The sequence below is a fragment of the Centruroides vittatus genome, unplaced genomic scaffold (assembly GCF_030686945.1).
Source record: "Centruroides vittatus isolate TY-2023 unplaced genomic scaffold, ASM3068694v2 contig_1042, whole genome shotgun sequence".
Taxonomy (NCBI): Eukaryota; Metazoa; Arthropoda; class Arachnida; order Scorpiones; family Buthidae; genus Centruroides; species Centruroides vittatus.
Genome location: NW_027120674.1, coordinates 1,055,164 through 1,077,640, shown reverse-complemented (window position 1 = coordinate 1,077,640; position 22,477 = coordinate 1,055,164). Strand labels below are relative to the sequence as shown.

Genomic DNA, 22,477 nt, shown 5'->3' with positions numbered 1-22,477 from the left:
ATTATCATCATTAGAAAACTGCAACTAGATATTTTCAGCATTTAAGACAAAGAGCCAAGCAAGTTATATGAATAAGCTTTGGATTTAAACCACTAAGTATCTTAAGAAACATGTTCAAAATGGAAACTTGCTAAAATGGAAAAAAGTAATTTGTTATCATGCAGTTCTGGTTTATACAGGTTTTTACCATGCAATGAATCAATTTTCATTTTTATAAAATGTTATTAATACAGGGTGTCACAAAAGTCTCCGTACATTGACATAAATCAAGCCCATCAGTGGCTGAATAAATAAAACAATTGAACGCTGGTAGTTGGTCATTGGTTCATGCCTTACCAATGGGCTGGCCACCATGGAATTTTCTGGGTTTTCTTCGTGTGTCTAACACCTAAACAGAATTCAGTTTCCACATAGGAAGTCCTGCTAGAAGTTACCCCATTGGCAGATCACCCATGTATTCCGTTGCCTTACTCTGTCAATTCACTGACACAAATCTTAATGCTGACATTTTAATGTTTTGTGAATAAAGTTACATTTCACCTTTGTATGTATGGAAACTTTGGGACACCCTGTATTTGTTAAGAAGATGTATTAATAACTTTGATTGAACTTATGTTGAAAATCTGTATCTGTATCTTGTATAAGATCCTTGATAGCATTGTCAGTTTATCTTTTATGCATAACTGGTTCAAGATGCTATTGTGTTTATATATTTTCTGTATTTTTTCCTTTATAATAGAAGTCTAACACACTTTTTTTTTTACTGTATGTATATATTATTTATAGTAGTGTAAAATATTTTATCAACATTTGTGTGTTGAAATGAGAATTATTTCCAGGAAAATATAAAAAAATGGATATTGAAGTAATTCAAGGGTTTCTTTGTCATGGAGATCCCGCTGCACAAACAAGAGTAATTTATTTAATTTTCTTAATTTTCTTTGTTCTCTTAAATAGTAATAAAAGAAATACATTTTTCTGTAATTAATTTATTTGTATACATTTATACAGGCTTTGCAGTATTTCGAACAGTTAAAATCAGCTGAAGATGGTTGGCAGTTATGTACAAAAACTCTTGCAACTGGACAACAGTATGTATCAAAACCAATTTGTAATATTAATTAGTAATAATTATTTATTAGTAAAATCTACATATAGACTTTCGGCTTGTAGCTAATTGGATTTATTAAAATTGTTTTTCATATAAGTGAAAATTTACCAAATGACATCAAAATTTAAAGATATTTTATAGTTAACTTTAAGACATTTACCACATAATTGAGCAAAACTCTCTTATCAACAGGGTTTTTATCACCACTTTAATAAAAGTGATGTTAAAAACCCTTTATTTTGGCACTATGCAGCATGACCCGTGACTCTTGCTAATTTGACCTCTCAATTATTTGGCATAACTTGGTGTAATCAACTGTTCACTTCCATTTTCATGAACATGTTAGTCACGTCACACATTCTGTTTACTTTGGTTTTTGTTTTTGTATATTGTATTTGTCAGCACACTATATTATTTTTCCTGCCTGTCTCCAAAAAGAATTGGTAATGAAGGTCAGCAGGTCATGTCATTCATTGGACTTAGGCTTATACACTCTCAGTAATCTGGCACTACTCTGTGCAAGAACTGACTGGATTAGCAAGATTCTAATGTACCAGTACTGATATTTTAATACTATATTAATCCTGTATAGTGTAAAGATAAATATGGCGGCACTGCTGGTCAAAAATAGTAAGTGTGACCTTTGTAACTTCCTGTTTTCAGTGATTGCCAAGTGCTCTGTTTGTTTTTTGAACACATTGTCAGTAAAAAAATTTAAGACATATGTATTTATATGAAAGACGTGGAGCATGCTACATAGCAGCAGGATGCAGTATGTCGTATGCATAGTGGAATGAATGAAATGTGTAAAATAAAAATGCATGAAATCTTGTTGCTCAGCATGGATTGTAGCTATTGGTTGAAAAATTGGGTTTATACAAAGTAGTCTTTGTTCAAAACATTTTACCATAGGTACATAAATCAAATTATTTTCTATTTCGTAGAAACAAAGAAGTGCCGATTTAGCTTAATCAGAGTTCATTCTAACTTACTTGGCCATGCATGTCAAACAAGACAAATGCATGTATACATTACACAAATCATATACACAAAGTGTATTGTGTTTTTAAGAAACTAAATAATTTTTAAATTTAAAAATAGTTAATTAAATACAAATAGTCAATTATTTATTATTTAAATTATCTGTTTTCAGTGAAAATCATGTTAAATTTTTCTGCTTACAAGTGATTGAACATTTTATCAAAACTAGGTAAGTTTTTCTCAAGTAATTATGAAAGAATCTAATTTGATATTTCTATAGAAAAATATTTAGTCAAATAAATTTTCATGTTTAAGTACAATAGAACAATTTACAGAGAAATAAGATATATGTTACGATTGTGGGTGTCTACAGAGGAACCTGCTCCTCCCTGGGATTGAGTAAAAACTTCTGCAAATTATAATCATAAAAGTGATTGAGATATGTAACTTTACACCCTCAGCCATATAATATATAGTACTAGCAGGTAGGCCCGGCGTTGCTCGGGCAAAAGTAACGATAGCGAAGATTAAAATTATTACATTATAGTCACAAAAAAAAAGTAATTTCATCAACAAAGTAAACATTTCTAAAGAAAGGTCGAATTTGAAAACCGAATGTTCTAATATTGTTCGATTTTCACGACGTGTTCTGATTATATCGTTTGATTTTCATCGAATGTTCTAAAGAAGAAAAGTCAAGAAAAACCGAACTAATCTGTTTAAATTTGAAAATCGAATATATTCTAACATATTACTCTTTTTTTTTTTTCCCTCCAGCGCCCGTAAATCTTGCACGTCGCTTTCTCTTGTTCTCCATTGTTGTTTAACACTTCCATTGTTACTTAACACTTTGGTACTTAAATTTGGTACCCTGTGTACCAAATTTCAACTTTCAACTCCTAACCGTTTTAGAGAAAATTAAGATTATTACGTTATAGTCAACCTTACCCTTTTTCACAGAATGCAAGAATTGGGACCCCTGTTTCCAGACTAATTAGAGAATTTTTAGATGGGTCTAAAAATATGTTCGATTTCCCGCAAAAACGAAAAAACTGCACCTGTGTCTTGCACGCCGCTTTCTCTTAACACTTCCATTGTTGATATTTCCATTGTTGACACTTCCACTGTTGATGAAAGTGTTAAGCCTTAATCCTGTCCCTCTCCCCCATGGGGAGGAATTTCGAAAAATCCCTTCTTACTGACATACCCTAACTATGTACCAAATTTCAACTTTCAACTTCTAACCGTTTGGGCTCTGCACTGATTATTATTATTATTAATTTATACTCGATTAACACCGGTGGCTGTGTACTATGCCGGACCAAAGTCAAGGCATAGTAACCAAAACAGAAATTAAAGAAGTGTATCAGTGTGTGTGTCTGTATTCAGGAATTTTCTCACAATATGACATGTATTCAATATAGTGGCCTTCTGTAGAGTGATGTATGTGCTTCTATTCAATTCTAATGTGCCCAGGCTTTTGTGTAGTGTGTGTGGTATGACACCTGTAGAGGAGAGAACAACAGGTACAATAAGCACCCTATCCATCCTCCACAGATGCCTTATTTCCTGGGCGAGTTCTGTGTACTTGCTAATTTTTTCAGTGCATGCGTTTTGTATATTGTGAGTGTTTGGAATGGATATGTCTATAATGTATGTGATTTTATTGTGTTTATGTCTGGTCTGTTGTGGTAAATTGTTTTATCTGTGATTATGGCTCTGTCGTAGTACATTTTGTGCGTGTTGTTTTCCAATACTGTCTGTGGAATGTATTTGTAGTATGGTTCGTGGATGTCTGCTAATTTGTGTTTCTTTGCAAGCTCTTGGTGTATTATATTTGCTACTTGGTTATGTCTGTGTAAATAATCTGTCTGTGCCAAGAGCTTGCAACCAGAGGTGATGTGTTGTATAGTTTCTGGCATGATGTGACATTTTCTGCATGTGTCATTTGTGAGTGTTGCATCTTTGAGTATGTGTTTTCTGTAGTTTTTAGTATTTATGACCTGATCCTGTATGGCAATCATGAATCCTTCCGTCTCCCCAAAGAGGCATCCCCGAGCTAACCAGCTGTTTGACGCAGTTTTGTCAACAAAATCCTGGGCCAGATCGTAAGGATGCCTGCCATGGAGTGCCTTTCGAGCCCACGATTGCTTAATGGTGTCTATGCTTTTTATATGTTGTGTTGTGTCCATATGATGTGAGTGTAAGTTTAATGGTGTGTTATTCGAGTCTGCTAGAGTTACTGCTTTATGTAATTGTGATGTTTCTTGTTTTTTGTAGAAAAACTCTCGCAGTGACTGTATTTGTTTGTAGTGAAGGTTAACTATGTCAATCAGGCCACGTCCGCCATCTTTACGTGGAAGGGTTAATCTTTCTGTGGCAGATTTAGGATGATGTTGTTTATGCTTAGTAAGTGTTGTTCTTGTTTTCCTTTGGAGTTGCTCAAGATCAGTGTGAGTCCAATGTATAACTCCAAAAGAATATGTGAGTACTGGGATGACATATGTGTTTATTGCTTTAACTGTGTGTTTTGCATTTAACTGTGTTCTGAGAATAGCATTTAACCTACTTTGGTATTCTTTAATTAATCTTTGCTTTATTTGTGTATGTTCTGTTAGTTTGGCCTGTTGGAATCCTAAATACTTGTAGAACTCGCCCTCTTCCATGGATTCAATAATGTCTCCATTTCCAAGTGCAAAATCTTCTTTCTTCAGGATTCCTTTTTCTATGTGAAGTGTTTTGCATTTATCTAGGCCAAATTCCATTTGTATGTCGTTGGTGTATGAATGTGTGATTTGTAGGAGTTGATGAAGTTGTTTTTGTGTGGATGCATAAAGTTTTATGTCATCCATGTACATGAGATGTGACAGTGTAAACTGTGTTGTTTTTTCATGTCTGATATTGTAACCATATTGCGTGTTGTTTAACATGTTGGATAATGGGTTCAGGGCTAAGCAGAACCAGAGAGGACTCAAGGAATCTCCTTGAAAAATTCCTCGCCTAATAAAAATTTGGTTTGTTTGTATGGAAGTGTTACTAACCCTGAAATGTAGTGTTGTTCTCCAGTGCTGCATAGTGTTTTGAAAGAATGCAATGAGTGATGGATGTATTTTGTACATGTGTAGAATATGTAGCAGCCAACTGTGTGGAACACTGTCGAATGCTTTTCTGTAGTCTATATATGCCATGTGTATGTTTCTGTGTTGTCTGTGTGCTTGCCGTAGAATGACTGAATCTATGAGTAACTGTTCTTTGCATCCCCTGTGGTTTCTACGACAACCTTTTTGTTGTTCTGTTAGAATGTCGTGTTCTTCAATATGTTTGTATATTTTGTTTGCGAATACAGGATGTCAATAATTTGTAGAGTGTTGGAAGACATGTAATTGGTCTGTATTGTGTGGGGTCTGTAGTATTGTTGTTTTTAGGTTTCATGTAGGTGATGCCCTGAGTAAGAAAATTTGGCATGTCTTGTGGATTGATGATGATGTGTGTTAGGTGTTTAGCTAGTTCCTGGTGCAGTGATGTAAACTTTTTGTACCAGAAATTGTGAATGTTGTCTACACCAGGTGTCTTCCAGTTGTGTGTTCTGTTAACAGTGTATTGGAAATCATGTATGTTTATTTCAACACAGGGCATAGTTGGTATGTTGTGTGCAAGTTTCTGTTCTCCTCCTCAATCCAGCCTGCATCAGCATTATGCGTGACAGCACTGGACCAAAGAGAAGACCAATATGTTGTGAGTTCTTCTTCTGTTGGTGTGCCACTGTGCTGTGTATCAGTGTTTGCTTTGTTATTAATTTGTTTGTAAAAGAGTTTTTCATTGTTTGTAAATAATTTATTTTGTAGTTTTCGTAGTGTACATGTTTTGTATCGTTTGAGTCTACGTGCTTTGGCAGCAAGTTTTTGTTTTAGTGTATCAATGTATTCTGTAATGTGTGTGTTGTGATGTTCATGTTTTGTGTGTGTTTTTATTTTCTTGAAAATGTTTTTGAGCTGTTTCCTTAATTTGGGTGTTATGTTGCTTTTAGTGTATTGTGTCAGCCTGCCTAATTGCTGTCTAATGTCATTTATTTGTATTTCTATTCTTCTCTGCCAGGCAGGCTTGTGATAGAATTGTGTTTTCTGTGTATTTGTCTGTGACTGTACTTTCAGTCCATGGTGTGTCACTACTGTGACTGCCCCAGCATAAACTAATGTATGAATGTCTGCGAGTGTAGAAATTGAATGAATGTAGTGTGGTATTAAGTGAGTGTTTACATAATTTAGTGTTTTTCCTACTTCCTTTGACGTGTTGATTTTTGGTATTCGTGGTCGTTGTGTGGGATCTGTGCCTGTATATTTAGTGAGTGTTTCCTGAAATATAAGTGAGAGCGTATTAACTAAATCCATGTCTATGTTATCAGTGATGGAGGAGGAAGTGTCTGTAGTATCATTAGTGGTAATTGTTGTATGTGTGTTATTATCAATGCTTGTTACTGGATTATCCTGACAGGTTACGTGATCTTCATTAATGTTAGATGTTTCTGTCTGTTGATGTATTTGATCAGCAACCTGTTGTTTGATAAGTTCAAGTGTTGTTTGTGGAATAAGGTTGTTGTGTATAATTGTTCTTTTTTGATCAACAACCCTTTGTTCGGTAACAGTGAGGTGAGGATATTGTTGTGTGAATTTATGGTGTAGTTGTTGTCTGTATGCTGTCATGTTTGTTTCGAGTTTTGTGATGGTGTAATAATTACGGATGATAAACTCATTCATTTCTACTGTCCATTTCATCCGTTGGCGTGGTTTTCCAGCCTTTGTGGTCTGTGGATGCATTGCCACAGAAACACCAAGGCTGGGTTGATTCCTCACATCTGTTGAGGGCATTGCAGTAGCCATGCTTGGGCCGGTGCTGCTTTCGCCACCGGTAACCAAGGGAGACTGTGGCCTATTTTTCGAACGTGAGCCTCTGCCTAACTCACGAACGCGGACCTTGTTAACCCGGGCGACGTCCGAGCCAGTATCACATTTAGATCTGGTTACTACCATGATATATATCTCCACAGAATGTGGGTGTGTGGTCACTCTTAGCTTCATTTCTCCCCATAGACCTTACTGGCATGGGTGTCCCTACCAGGAGCTTGTGCTCCAGCCTGCATTGCCCTATGGATCAGTAAAATTACTGGGCTCTCCCACCACGACCAGGTGGTGACCATGGGAGAGTTATTATTATTATTATTATTATTATTATTATCAACTCGTCTCGATTATATATATAGATATACAACAAAACTGCTTAGTTCAGAAAGAAGAGAGACAGATGGTTTTATTAGTAGAAACATTTTCAATCTCTCTTCAGATCATTTTTAAACAGTCTGCAGATAAGGAAATTTTGCAAATGCACATAGGAGGTACGTCATTGAGGCAAAACTGGCTGAGAAAAATATGTTATTCTTCATTCCTCAGTAATTTGCAAGCAAACTTTTTCAGAGCTTTGCCCAACATTATATTTCTTAATGCCCATTTCTTAATTCCAAAGCCTCTGGAATTTAGAAACATTTCTACTAAATACAAATATTTATCTCTTTATTCATTATATACTCTTTAATTATTAAAATATTATAAAGAAAGGGAAGTTCTCTCATTAAAATACTTGATAACACTATGAAAATTTTTATATAAAATTTACAGTACATTGATTTAACATAGTTACAATGTTCATCTTGTTTATTTATATTTTTATTATTTATTTGAATTGAGTATTGAGACCTTACACAAAGTAAATATATTCTAGAATGATTATTCGTAAACAGATTTAAAGAATTTTGTATATTTGCTGTTTCATTCATTTTAATAGCCTGTTTTAAAATAATTTAAAGCTATTTTGTATTAATTCTTGAATGTGAAATACAAATATAACATTTTTTCAGTTTAAGTTATTCTACTAATCTAGTAGAATAGTACAAACAAATTGAATTTATTCATTTTATATTGATGAATTTGCTGGTGTTTATTATAATAAATTTGTTTAATAGATACGAGCAATCGGATGCTACTCAACAACAACAAATTAGAGAATTCATCTGTTATTGGATTCGAACTCAGGTAATTAGTTATTTCTTATACTTCATTAATAAATATTGTATTAATAAAGATTTACAAATGTTATTTCTTTTTTATATTTTAATCCAGAATAAAACTTTACTGTTTAACTACCAAAAGAATTAAAATAACTACTATTTATTTTTCATTAATATAATTTAATTTATATATTAATTTCATTATACATCTTTTAAGCATTTTACCAGTAATTTATAGCAGTCAGTTAAACAAAAATGCATTAATTCAATATGAGTTGTCATGCTTTAATGAAGAAATATTGCTGTTTGATTATACATTGCATTAATAAATTTAACAACATATTTATCGATAACAAGTTAACATTATTGAATGATCATATTTAATGCATCTTTGTTATACAGTATCACGAACGATCTTATACAGTGCAACCTCAATTTAATGTTTTCTGACAGACCAGGAAAAATGAACTTTAGATGTGGGAAATGGTAAAATGAGGACTGCTATAATTGAATCTGAACAGCAAAGATTTTCACATAAGAACTTTAATTCCATACGCTGTATAATACAACAAACAGAGTTACAAAGCTCCTTCTAACAAAACAAACTCTTTAAAACAAGAAAAAAATTCAAACAAAATATAACAGCCCCAGAAAATAAAATAATTGTGTTCAATTCCTCACAGCACAATAATTAGAAATTACAATTACGTTTTAATTGGAATTCTGAATAATAATTCACTTAATTATGCAAGGTCTCTGCTAAAAATTATTTTGAATTAAATGATTTTAAGTTGTTATTCATTTCATTCATTTGTAAAATATGAAATTTGAGTTTCATATATATATCAAAACACATTTTATAATGTTGTCTTATACATTGGTCTGTGTATTTTCTGATTATTGAGAACTGAAATTAGAATTATATTCAAAGTCAGTGTTTACTTGAACATTATAATGATGTTTTTTTATATTAATATTTGTAATAATAACTTACAGTAATTTAAAAAATCAAAAAATTGTTTGCATAAAAATATTCATATCCACCAATGGTTGAATGGATAATTCTATTGAATACTGGTAGTTGGTTGTGGGTCTGTGCTTGACCAGTGTGTTGGTCATGTGCATGTTCTGGGCATTCTAACATCTAAATAGGGGCCAGTTTACTGTAGAGAGATCTGGCATCCATCTCCCTTAGCAGATGCCCATGTGTTGTGTTCCTGAATACCATCAAACCAAACTCCACATTCCAATAATGATGATAAATCTATCTAAAGTTGGTCTTAAACTTTCAAAAACAAATACTTTTAAACTTTAATTTATTTATTTATTTTCACTAAAATCTTATGGTACTCATTTTGTTATTATTATTTTTTTAATGAAGTATTTTTAATATTGCAATGATTAAAAATTAATAGAAATTATACTTTATAATTATAATCGTTATTTACGTACAATGATATTTTATATAAAAGCACTTTTAAAATATATAGATTTGTTGAAAATACATAATAATATCACATGTAAGATATACTAACAAGATATAACGTATAGCCTGTGAAGATAAAACAAGATATTTGTGTGATTAAAAAAATATATTAAATAAATATATTTATAGATTTCTTTAATAATTAATTAATGTTTTTCATAATTAGCCGGAATCACATAAAGGAGAAGAAACATTTATTAAAAATAAAGTTGCTCAACTTGTATCTATGGTTTTTTTAATCGATTATCCTCATCATTGGCCTTCTTTCTTTGCCGATCTCTTACAAACACTTTCATTTGGACCAAGTGCTACTGATTATTATTTGAGGATTCTTCTTGCCATTAACAGTGATGTTGCCGACCGAGAAATAGCTAGAACACAAAAAGTAAAATATTTTATTTTTCTACTGTTTAGTTTTAACTTTTACTGTTTATAATTTTATAATATTTTAGTAGAGATTTTATAATATAGAAGTAAAAATATTTTATAATTCTTAATAACTAATATAAGTTATTAAATGTACTATATAACTTAACATTTTTATAAAATAATTATTTTCAATTAGAATAAATTTTTTAGTGAATTATCTTTGATTTTACTATATTTACATATAAGAGTAAAAATTACCTGATAATTTTCACAAATTACTATAGCTGAATCCTATTTATAAATAAAAAATTGTTAAATATTTATCATTATTATTTCTTTTATCAACATGAAATATTGACATTCAAAACATAAGTAAATTAATAGAGTATTAAAATTGTTTGGAAATTATTTTTATAATAGCAGGGTTGTGGCCGAAGTTTTTATCTCTAAAACGTGAATGTCGAATGTCAAGTGCAGCTCGGCGTTTGTGTTTTAGAGATGAGAACTTTGGCCGCAACCCCGCTAATGGTTATTGAGTCAATCTGTTACAAAATTTTAAGACATTTTCAGAATATTTTTATCTCCTTTCTCAGCCTGTTGATTATTTTGTATGAATGAAATTGCAAAATAGGGTTTTACTTTCAAGTTCAGAAAGATTTAAGAACTAAAATAGTATATTAGACTAATGAATAAATTTACAACAATATAAATAAACTCCTACTAGCCCATTACAGATAGCGATCCAAACAATGCCGAATTATCAGGCTAGCAAATGGCAATAGAAATATTAATAATTAAGATAATTTGCTACTAGAGTTAGGCGTTAGGCGCCATCTCTTGCTAAATTTAATAATTAGAATTTAATAAATAATTTAAATAAATTTAGGCCTAACTGGAAGAAAAGAAACGGCCCGAAGTGGGACTCGAACCCGCAACTTCTGCTATCCGTGCAGACACGTTACCAGTTACACTACCCGGACCTCCGATCCACTCTCCTCTTCCAGCTGATATAAGAATACCGAACGACCATTGACGGCCATTACAATGCCGGCTGGGAACACATTAATTGCCCACGTCCTCTCAAAGGCACTCAACCGGCCATCGCAACCTCGGCAAGGCGTATATATATTTGCTAGCCTGATAATTCGGCATTGTTTGGATCGCTATCTTTACAACAATAATTGTAATTACTAAACTGATAAATTTTCTGACAAATTTTTAAGCAGAAATGAAAATATAACTTTGAATAATCTATATTTATTTAACAATGTTGTTAAACAGTGCCCTCAGGTCAGGTCTGACACCATCTGTGATTTCCGGTTTACACGAACCTTTTGAAACTTTTCAATAAATGTGTGAGCAATTGGATATGAAGGAACTGACAGTAAGGGATGGAGGAGGAATTTGACAGAGAATCCAAAAGTAACACACTCCACAACATAATTAACAATTAAATAAATGTTTATTTTACAGTTGAATATTAAATACAAGAAAAATAGAAATGGTGAGAGAGTCTAAAACCTCTATACATGCCTATAGAGAGTGTGTGTGTGTTTACAGTTGATTACATGTATCAATCAATATCTGGATCCTTTGCAGTCCAGCGATTACTGTCTAGCTTGGATGTCCTGATGGGGAAAAGAGTTTCTCAATTCTATGAAAGAGTCTTGAGACCAGGTAGTAATATCTGTACTATTGTATTAATATCCAGAATTGGTCACAAATCCAAGTCAACAGTTCTTCAATAAGGACTGGCCAAGGTCTGTTAAAACTGATGAAATCAAGATCAGTGGAAGAGTTCTGTGGTGGAGGGTCACAATCTTGATGAATGAATGAATGAAAACCACTGAATTTTATCTTATTTATATTGTGACAATGCACAAAGTGCCCCTTATGCTTCCACACCACTTGATCGAAGGGTCGACACTGCATTTGCAAAGACTGCATCATCAGGACTGACACCACTGTGTTTTAAGACAGGCACAGAAACCTCGATGGCTGCTCAGTTTGTTTTTTTTTCATGAGAGGTCGCATGTGTAGGCAGTTGGATTTAGGATGGAGTATGTCTGAGAGACAGCATATCAGAAGGAATGTACTCAACTACAGGTTTAATGTAACAAATACCTGTTTATTTATGTAAACTATTTACACGTATAAGAGAGACAGTTTACACTTATGCACGCGAGGATAAATACTTGTAGTCATTATACACTTGATAAGCTGGTTTCTTGTTCCTTGATTATGTAGACAGCCTCTAGATTCGTCTGGATATTAGACATTTCAATAGTTTTATGTAAGATCCTCGAAGGGCAGGTAGGAAGATGGCAGGTTGACCTAGGCAGCAATTGGCGGCAATGATGGTTGGTGGGGAGGGTTAATCAAAGATGGGAGCGAACACTTAATGTTGATCAACTTTTGATAACGAACAAACTCCTTATTGTCGTCAATCCCATTTTCTTATTCTGGGGTCCTCCCCCTCACTGTTCATGCCCTTTTTTGGTAAATTGTAAAGTCCATGTCTAATACAATTTTTTTCGTTAGTTCCAGTGACACATCCAGAAGATGTGTCACCTCTGGACAAGGAAGCAAGTCCGTAGGAAAAGATATAATCATATCCTTTTTTTGGGTCCAGGCTTTCACAATATCATTTGGCCTATGGTAAAATTGCTTTTGTTATCTAATATTTCGTTTGTCATTTTGTTGCATTTGCAATAAATCATTGATGACAATAAGTAAGGATTATATTATATTTAATGAAACTGTTCACTTCTGCACTACACAAATATTAAGAGTGGTTGTATTTTGAACAAAAAATAATTTACTTTGAAATGTAAAAGTTATAAATCATAACCATTACGCTAAACTTATATTTGTCATCATATTTAAATTAGAACATCTTAAGGCAAACATTTCATAAGAAAACATTGAGAATGTATTTTTGGATTATTTCTGAGATGAAAGTATATCATTATTTCCTATTGCCAATTATGTACTTGATTGTATAAAATTAGATGATGACTTAAATAAAATAAATTTTTTTTGAATATAATTTTTAAACATTTTAATACTTTCATGAGAAAAAAGCTTCCAAATACTATCAGATGTTTGCTTTTGGGCTTCAATTTTGTTTTAAAAATGAAGGAGATTGTGAGGTGTCAAACCCAGCCCTAAATTTTGTTTAAAAACTTTCCACTAGAGAAAGGAATTTCATAAGAAACACAACATGAACATTAAAAAATAATAGATGTAAGAAAGGCAAGCACACTGTAGGTTAATAATAGAAGAAAGTCCAGACAAACTATCGCGTGAGTTGGTGACATGCTACCCTTGGACCTTCTATTATTAACCTTGAGTGTGCTTGTCTTTCTTACTGCTACAACATGAACAATAGCACTGACTTCTCTTTGTTACTCACTCTAAAATTCGAGTAAAATTAAAATAGATGTAAGTCTTAGATGACCTGAGTTCACGTGTCAGACTGGAAAGATGAACTTTGGCTTTGGCGCTCATAAATATGACGAAATTACGGCAAACTCGAAGTCCTACAAAATATTTTGATCAATAAAAAAAAAATGTCACAAGATGTCTAATAGAAATTTTTGACAAGAGAGAGAACAAAACTTATAATAATAATAATAACAATAAAGAAAGTGGAGGAGCTGCCTGCTTTTGCAAACTTAGCCCACTAGGAAGAGAAAGGGGTGTAGAAAAGGTTGAAGGAAGGGTTCTGAAGGTATAGGCATAAAGTAAGAGGGGGGAAAGTAAAGGTGAAAAAGTTATTAGGACCTCAGAGCGCTGCAACGGAAATTATTAACAACCATAATTACCAAAGTTGACAATACCGTTATACAATATTAACAATTACAAGAAATGGCCCGGTTACAGTAAAATGCAAAACCCATCACATATGGGTAGGTAGAAAGTAACCTTGAACACTGCAATGTTACAATAATATTAAGAACTGGTTACAATTTTAATACACAGAGAGAATGAAAATAACAGCTTACTATGATATAATATAATAATACTATAATACTATAATAATACAGAATACATGGTACTGTACCTGAGGACTCGATATATATTAATGGGAAATTTTTTTAAATCTAGAATCTAAACCTAAACTAATACTAGACAACTAAACTATGTACAGAAGAATTTTACACAGCTGATTCCATTGTTTCACTGTCTTCATTCTCAGAAATTTTTTCTTTCCTGTAGAAGTCTGGCAGTAGATCCCTGGTGCTTTCAATAAACCTTTCAAAACACTTCCACAGATTTTTCTTATCAAAAATGTTTTGTAGTGTCTGTGGCCAATTTTGACCTTGAATGCATTCTCTATAGAATGGAATGCATTGACCTTCATATCATTCACAGTGGACACAAAACTTATAGAAATACTAGTAGCCTGGGACGCCCCATAGTGGGCATTCATTCCGTGGTATAAACAATAAATTCATTAATTTAAATAATAGCTAAGGGTGCCCCTAGTGGCCATTTTTGGCATACCGTGACAGAGACTGCCCAGTTTTTCAGTTTTATATAGTAGATGAACAAAATTTACAAGGTTTGTTTAAACATCTCGTTGTGCGAGATTGCAATTCAGTGTTAGGTTAACATCGTGGCTTATCCTTTCTCGTGCCCCAATCAGGTCTAGTTCTAGACTAAAAAGGAACCAATTGCGAAGGAAAGAGAAGGATTCGGGACCAATTAAATTGGTCTGTGGAGAAATTCTATATAAACTCACATCTCAAGGTCATAGCACTCTTTTCCAACCGTTCTTCCTAAATTGCATTTCACCAACCCCACAACTTCCAGTCAACTTTACAGATTCACTTCAATGTGCGACTTCATTGTTTGGAAACTTAGGAGCCATCCATAGTAAGCATAAGCAAGAATGAAGTGTCTGACAATAAAAGGATTAAGTGACCCCTTCACCTGCCTTGTCAGCAATATCACTCTGGGCCTGGTGCCATCCAAGCATCATACAGGACTTAGACTGTTGACCTGAAGTCCAAGGAAATCTCCACGGGACGATCAACAGGAATAGAAGAATAAAAATTAAATATATAAGAGAGAACTTTTTGTAACAATAAATGGGAATTTGTAAAGGTGTCTCGAGTCTGAATCCGTCGGCACCCACAAACATGGTTTTATACTCGCAAACCCGTCTTGGGTTCAGTTTCCTGCAAACCCAGTATCAGGCAGTGACGACAAATGCCATACACTCTTACAAGATGGACGATTCATTCAATAGTCACATGTGATCATATATGAACATGCTTTTTACCTTAACAAAAAATATTTTAAGATAGAAATAATTTATCTCACTTTGCAGGGACAAGTGTAAGATGGACACAATAGAACAATCTAATGTTTTCTTACATCTATTCAGTTTTAGCTCCAAATAGGAACTTATAAGTCATTTAAATAAGCTTAGTAATGATAACATAATTAATTATTTGTAATTTAATTCAATTTATTTTCCAATTTCAGAAGTATTAATTGTAATAGCATCCTCCATTTTTGTACTTGTGCATAAATTCTTACCAGATGTATATTTTAAAAACTGTCATTCAGCATTAATAGTTTATTAATTATAATATTTAATAATAAAACATTAGATACATTTAGTCTTACTAAAGATAATTTTAAAATAATAAATTTATTCAAATAAAGTTTTATAGTAATACAATATAATTGAAATATATTATTAGTTTTTGAATATAAGATTTTAATTAATAGTAAACTAAAGTCAATCTATGCTTTATTTTATATATAAAAAATATAATTAGAATAGCTAGAACCAAGATTTGGAAAGGAATACATTAATAAAGGACACTATTAGAGAACATTGCGTTAATGACTTGGTAAATTCTTGGTATCATATTGTGGTATGTATAGAATTTTAATTCTAAATTTTGAAAATTTAATGCTGAATCATAAATTTAAAAGATAATAATAAATAAAATATATATTCATACTTTGTCGACAAGAATGTCTACAGTAAAATATCTTTTTACTATTTTAGGATCATTGTTTTTATCTAGTTTAAGTCAAAATGTCATTTAATATCAATTTGCTTGTATTTGCTGATCTTACTGGCTTATGATCTGTCTATAATTGAATATAAAATTGAGTTTAGCATTATAAATTTAGCCCTATATGGCTCAGTCATATAATGTCTATAATTTGATGACTCAATGATGAGATAAACACTTATATCAAAAATCAAATTAATAATTAAATTTATTTTAAAAACTAATGACATGCACATAAATTCTTACCAGATGTGTATTATAAGAACTGTCATTCAGTGTTAATAGTTTCTTTTCAAGAAAAGTAACACAAAATTATTGAAAAACTAAATTTTGTATATTTTACAAATACTCCCGAAAACAATAAAACTTTCATCTTGTGTTTGCAATACAAGAACAGAACAACTTAGTATAAAATTCAAAATAATAATTGATTTTTTTTTTTAAATGAATGGTGTCCCAGAAAAAAAAATTGTAATAAAATGGTATGTAGAATGTAATGCATAATTAATAAGACAAATAAAACACAAATTTTACTTAAAAATAATTAAAATGATGAATTTAACACATCTTAAAAGTATTTATCTAAGTTTCTAATAAGGGAATCCGGACAAGTTTACAATAATTGTATTAATATATTGGCCCATATTAGAACAAAGCAGTTACATATAATATTTCTACTTAATTGTTATTGTTATATTGCTCTGATGTTTGGAAATATAGTAGATAACATCCTGAATGTTGTTCCATGTATGAAGAGTACATGTACGTGTTGGAAGAATAATATAAGGGGATTTTGTACTCATACTTTTCCATTTTTGAAAAATTGTCTCTATTGTTAGATACGTGCTTTCTCAAACTGGACCCCTTTCCTTCAGTTTGAAAAGAGAGAAGGTAATCAGATGTAACCTTCTCTTCAGAATAATTTTATCAAGGAAACACTTTATAAGTAGAAGATAGCTGATCTGGCAAGCAATAATTTTGGTCAATGACTTTGGTTTAATTCTCATATTGGAGTACATAGCAATATTTGAGAATTTACTGAATAAATAATTTGTATTTAAAGTGGCTGATAAAATGTGGCTTGATTCAATAACTTCATCACCATTGATGAAAGAAAGGAGATGCACTCTGTGAATTAGGGCAGAGATAGCTATATATTTATAATACAAGTTGAAAGGAACAATAAGGAATGATTATTGATTCATTATTAAGCTTAGTAAATTCATACTATAAAATAAAAATTAAACCACATTACATTATGCTTCAGAATTATTTCCAGCTGTACTTACAATTGCAATAACACATCATGCTTATATTATTATAAATTTTTTCAAGTTATAAAGTAGTCATTTGCTGCACAATTTAGATTAAATAGGTTTTCGATAAACCTAAATGGTAAAATAATTAATGTTTTAGGTGACTCTTAATGTTCTTTTTGTGGAACAACAGCGATGGATATGAGAAAACACCTTCTTGATTCTTGCAACATTCTTTTGGATGTTCAAGTTGCTACACTGCCATCTGATTTTTGTTACCAAATTTTTTTTGGTGATAGTTTTGCCACGTTAACTCTGTATAAATTATACAATTTCTTTGTTTATGTATCTAACTTAAAATAACAATGTTCTTTAACCCTTTTGTAATAACACCCATTATATCAAATAACAAAGATTGATTGATTGATAATAAATTTTTTCAATAAATGTTAAATTTTGATTGATACAAAAGTACACTGGGTGATCAGTTAATGAACATAATTCGTTCCGAGACTGTGTTTGCTACCTGAATTGTTTGTTAACTGATTATTGATTTACCATAGATTTTTATGCGAATTTGATTAATTTGTTCTAGAGACACCTAAAAATAATAAGAAAGTATATGAATTTTTATTTATGTTTATTTATATGTAATAATAAAAATACATATACACACAGTCTTGCATTTTTATCAGTCATGTTTTTTCCGCTTGTGAGGCGTTAAAGAATTTGTCCAATGTCAATTCCTTTCTCTCTCATTCTCTGAAGTAGTTGGTAGCATTGTCGTTGTAGAGGTCTCCAAGCCTATTAACCTCAACCTGGTTAGGATGCCATTCTAAGACTGTTGTTCTGATATCCTCCCACTTCTTCAAAACATCTTTAATAGCAGATGTTGGCATTGATCCTCTTTTGTCTTCCCCTTTTTCAAAGAAAACAGTTTTAGTTTCAGCGCTGAGTTTCTTCTGTCATCAGATCAGTTTCAGGTTCCATTATGAGCTGTTAAATTTTCTTTGTTTTTCAGATGTGATTTTTGTTACTCCTTTAGCTGCTTGAGTTTTCATGATTATATCTTTCTTAGATAAGAGTGTGCCTACTGCAGACCTGTTCAAACCATACAGCCTAGCACCATCAGACATCTTCTGCCCACTCTCTACCTTGGCTTTTATCTCTTGCTTGGGTTCTATGGGTGAGGCTCCATAATATTATCGGTTTCTTTTTTAAATAAAAAGTTCAGAAAAGCACTTACAAAAATTCAGAGAACAGAAATCAACTAGTGCACAAAAAAATTATGTAAATGTGAGACCCAGACGAGAAAATTTGGTGTTAAAACATTAACGGTTATCCGATGGGACAATTAAATGCTCACATTTTGAAAATAAAAACCGACACAAAACGAGTGTCCACCCGACAGTCTCATGAAGACTGTAAAAAATTCTTTGTCATAAAGGTAAACAAAAGACTGGAATTACAAGGGAGAGTTTCAAAGTTTGGAGGAATAGCCTACTATCCGATCAGTATCGGGTTGAGTGTCGATGTTGACGTCTGCTGCGCTCCAAAAGGTTTCGAATTGCCACCTGGAGACAAGGGAAGACCAATCAGTATTCGCTATCTTATGTCACTTCTTGTGTTTGTTCTGTGAAATGTTTGTTGTCCAAACATAAAAATCTTTTGTGAAAGTGTTTGTTGTCTGATTTGTTCACACTCTGAACTGTTTGTTAACCGAGCATCCACTGTATTATTTTCTGTGCAGTTCTCATAATTGTATATACAAAAGAATACTACAATATAATATAAATCAAACATAATCATTTATTTCTGAGTTTAAGAAAACATGGATTTTTTTTTTTAGATTAGAAATATTATAGATTTTACTGAAGAAAATTATGATTTTAATTAATTAATTATTTTTTATTAGACGTCCTATCAGAATTCCCATCCAGAACTCTCTTGTTTATGCTTAGAAGTAATTGGAGGATATGTTGCATGGATTGATATTGGTCTTATTGCCAATGACCGTTTTGTAGGAATTTTAGTTCATTTTCTTGGTCACCAAGATCTTCGTGAAGCTGCCTGTGATTGCATTCACGAAATCATAAATAAGGGAATGGATCCGGCTGCTAAAACTAAACTAGTTGAATCTTTTATGGCAGTACTGGATCAAGCTGGAGTATTAAATACAGCCGAAGTAAGTAAAGAGATTTAATAAATAATGAAATATAGTAAATACTGACTGTTATTATTTAGCATGGTATATTTAAAATTTTATTTGCTTTAAATAAATTTTGAAAACTTTGATTAAAATTTTTTACTTAGAAGTTGTTTTTAAAGAAGATTTTTAATCACTTTATTCGTTTTTTTTTATAACAAGTCTTATTACTATTTTGAAATTTCGTTGAGTGATTGTATGATTTAGGTGGAGAAACTAAAGGGATCGATAACATTTCTTATTTGAAGAGTATATAATTTCTTATTAGATGTTAATAAAAACAGAATTTTTATAGAGCTTAAAGTTATTATGTAAGTTATGTTTTGATTTTTGAAATTAAAATCTTTATAGATTGTAATTCAAAATCTCTCTTATCATCTCTTTCTGTGTACCATTTACCCTGTAGTAGTTTCAACTATAGTTTTTGCTATTCTTTTTAGTTTATTAGTTGATTATTTTGACGAAATTATATGGGGGTATGGCAGGAAAATGGGTGATTATAAATAGACAGTTATTAACTCTTGAATATTTATTAACAAATTTTCATGTACAAGATTTCAAACAACATAATATGCTATGTATATTTTGATGATGATGACATGCAAGTGATTCTCATTCATGCACAAAAACTCTTCACATGTTGAAAGTATGTTATACATAGAGCAGTGAATCATATCTTGATGAATTTTTGACCTTAAGAGTTTCAATCTTTTATGGACAATCTTTTTATATCACACTTCATACACAAAATATACAGGACTATGTAGTGTGATGCTTTTCGTTCATTTGATTAGTTCTTGAAATACACGTAAAGGAATGTTTCTGATTTGAGAAACTTCTCTTTAGAACTTGAATTAAAATTATAAGAATTTGTTATTATTTTCTAAAAACCAGAGAAAACTTGAACATTTTTGAAATCTTCTCTCTTAAAAGCCTTTAAATAAACATTCATAAAATTTACGACGCTAAGTATTTCGGCAATTTTGAACGTCCTTTGAAAACAAAATAAAAATTAAAATTATAAACATTAAAATTTCAACTCTAACCTATTTATTAATGTATATTTAATTCCTGATTCCTTTTTATTCATATTTCTCCCCATTTTGCATATTCTTTTTTTAATTAATTAATTTTATTTAGTATATATTTATACATATTCAGTAATGACATATAACTTAGTATGTTTAGCTTTAAATTTGCATGGATTAAGTTACTGTCTTAACTGCATATAATATTTAAAACGCTCTTTTTAAATATAATATGTGTTTTAATTCATATAGTTTATAATTTTTATAATCTGTGATTTATTATTATTGAACATTTGAAGAAATGCTTATTTCTACAGCATCTTATAATGGTGGGACAATCTAGGTGACAATCTTTCTGTAAGGACAACCAGTAACATAAACACATATAGCAGGGCTCAGAGCAACTCACTATTTTCACTGTTTTTCAGATTGCTTGCTATTCACTACTATTTTTGAAAAAAAAGTCACTTTTCTCACTAATTTTGAGATCTGAGTATACATTACAAGCTACAGTAGTCACCACTGAACTTAGACCAGGCCATAGTTAACATTTCATCCAATAAATAGGTTTAAAAAAAAGTAACTTTGATTTATTTCCTGAATGTTTTACATAATTTAAAACAAATATACAGTAATTAATCTTTATTTTTGCTAAATATCAACTTGATATCTTGCAAGTTCGACAAAATTGAGCCAGTCAAGTTCCTATCTGTTTTTTTACAGAAAGGTTTCTCACTTTTTGGTTACGTTTTACTCACTATTTCTGTCTAAAAATCTCCCTTTTCTCATTGGTTTTGACTTACATATGTGCCCTGCTATGAGTTCTGATGTAGTTATAACTAAAACTACTTTTTAATCCTAACTAACTCTGTTAAAATTACACTTAAATTTACAAAAATAAGGTTTCAAATCCTGGAGAGAAAACAACTTGTGGCCATTTAGTTCCAATTTTAATCCCAGTCTGATTGTCATTGTTTTAAAATACTCTATTTTTATGACATTTTTTTTTTACTCCTTTCTCGTGCTCATCTGTTCTTAACAATTTCTTAGAATGTCCAGAATAAAACAATATTTACAAAATTTTAAAAATTAACACAAGTTTTACAAAATATATACACTCATTGAGACATTATTTCCATAGTTTATGTCACCATTATGTTATTTAGCACGAGTATATTTAATATGAATTAAATTTTTGATTTTTTTAATATATATTTTTAAAAATAAAAAAGTTTAGTGAGGTAAGAAAAACATATGAAGTAATTATAAAGCTTGTCTAACATATTGAAAATATAGCAATATTTTTCTACGGCGTTCGTGTTTTCTCTGCCTTTTTAATGTAAGACACTAATAATAATCAAAGGAAAGCTCTTGCTTCATTATTATTTGCTTTATTATTCCGTAAAAATCGTGAAATAATGGAAAATTTGAAAGAGTTACAGTAATCAAATCCTAGGATATCGTCTAAAAATTAACTATGAATTTTAATATTAATTATTTTAGCATAGTAAATGAAAACAATTAAGTTCATGTGCTTATTATAATTATAAAAATGTATATTACTGTACATTTCAATAAAATGTTTGATTATTTAGGATGATGACAGTGATTTTATGGTGAAATTAGCAAAATTAGTAAATGTTATGGGAACATCAGTTCTAACTTCCTGGACAAAGTAAGTCTTGAAATTTCGTTACTGATTATGATATAACATCTAAGCTTTTTCTTAGTAAATAGAAATAAATGCATATATTCTTTATTATATTAAATAGTTTTTTATGAGAAAGAATAAAAATGTATTCTATTATAATATATATTGTTATAGTTCTACAGAGTAATTAACCTAACATATAAAACTATATATTAATAAATTTTTTATGATACACATGTTAATATAATGATTGTATGTAATATTAATGTAATGTATATTTTATAAAAGAA

The 22,477-nt window shown here is 31.1% G+C and overlaps 1 protein-coding gene across 3 annotated transcripts in view; it reads left to right on the top strand.

The window, feature by feature from the left end:
- LOC136969976 (exportin-T-like) overlaps positions 1-22,477 on the top strand; it is a 62,460-nt gene that overhangs the window by 10,853 nt on the left and 29,130 nt on the right. For all 3 annotated transcript variants that reach the window (XM_067264347.1, XM_067264340.1, XM_067264338.1), the window contains exons 2-9: positions 840-913; positions 1,012-1,091; positions 2,265-2,321; positions 8,106-8,175; positions 9,803-10,022; positions 15,817-15,899; positions 19,218-19,487; positions 22,132-22,211. In XM_067264347.1, coding sequence (XP_067120448.1) covers positions 854-913; positions 1,012-1,091; positions 2,265-2,321; positions 8,106-8,175; positions 9,803-10,022; positions 15,817-15,899; positions 19,218-19,487; positions 22,132-22,211 — 920 coding nt within the window. In that variant the 5' untranslated portion in view covers positions 840-853. The remainder of the gene's footprint in view (positions 1-839; positions 914-1,011; positions 1,092-2,264; positions 2,322-8,105; positions 8,176-9,802; positions 10,023-15,816; positions 15,900-19,217; positions 19,488-22,131; positions 22,212-22,477) is intronic.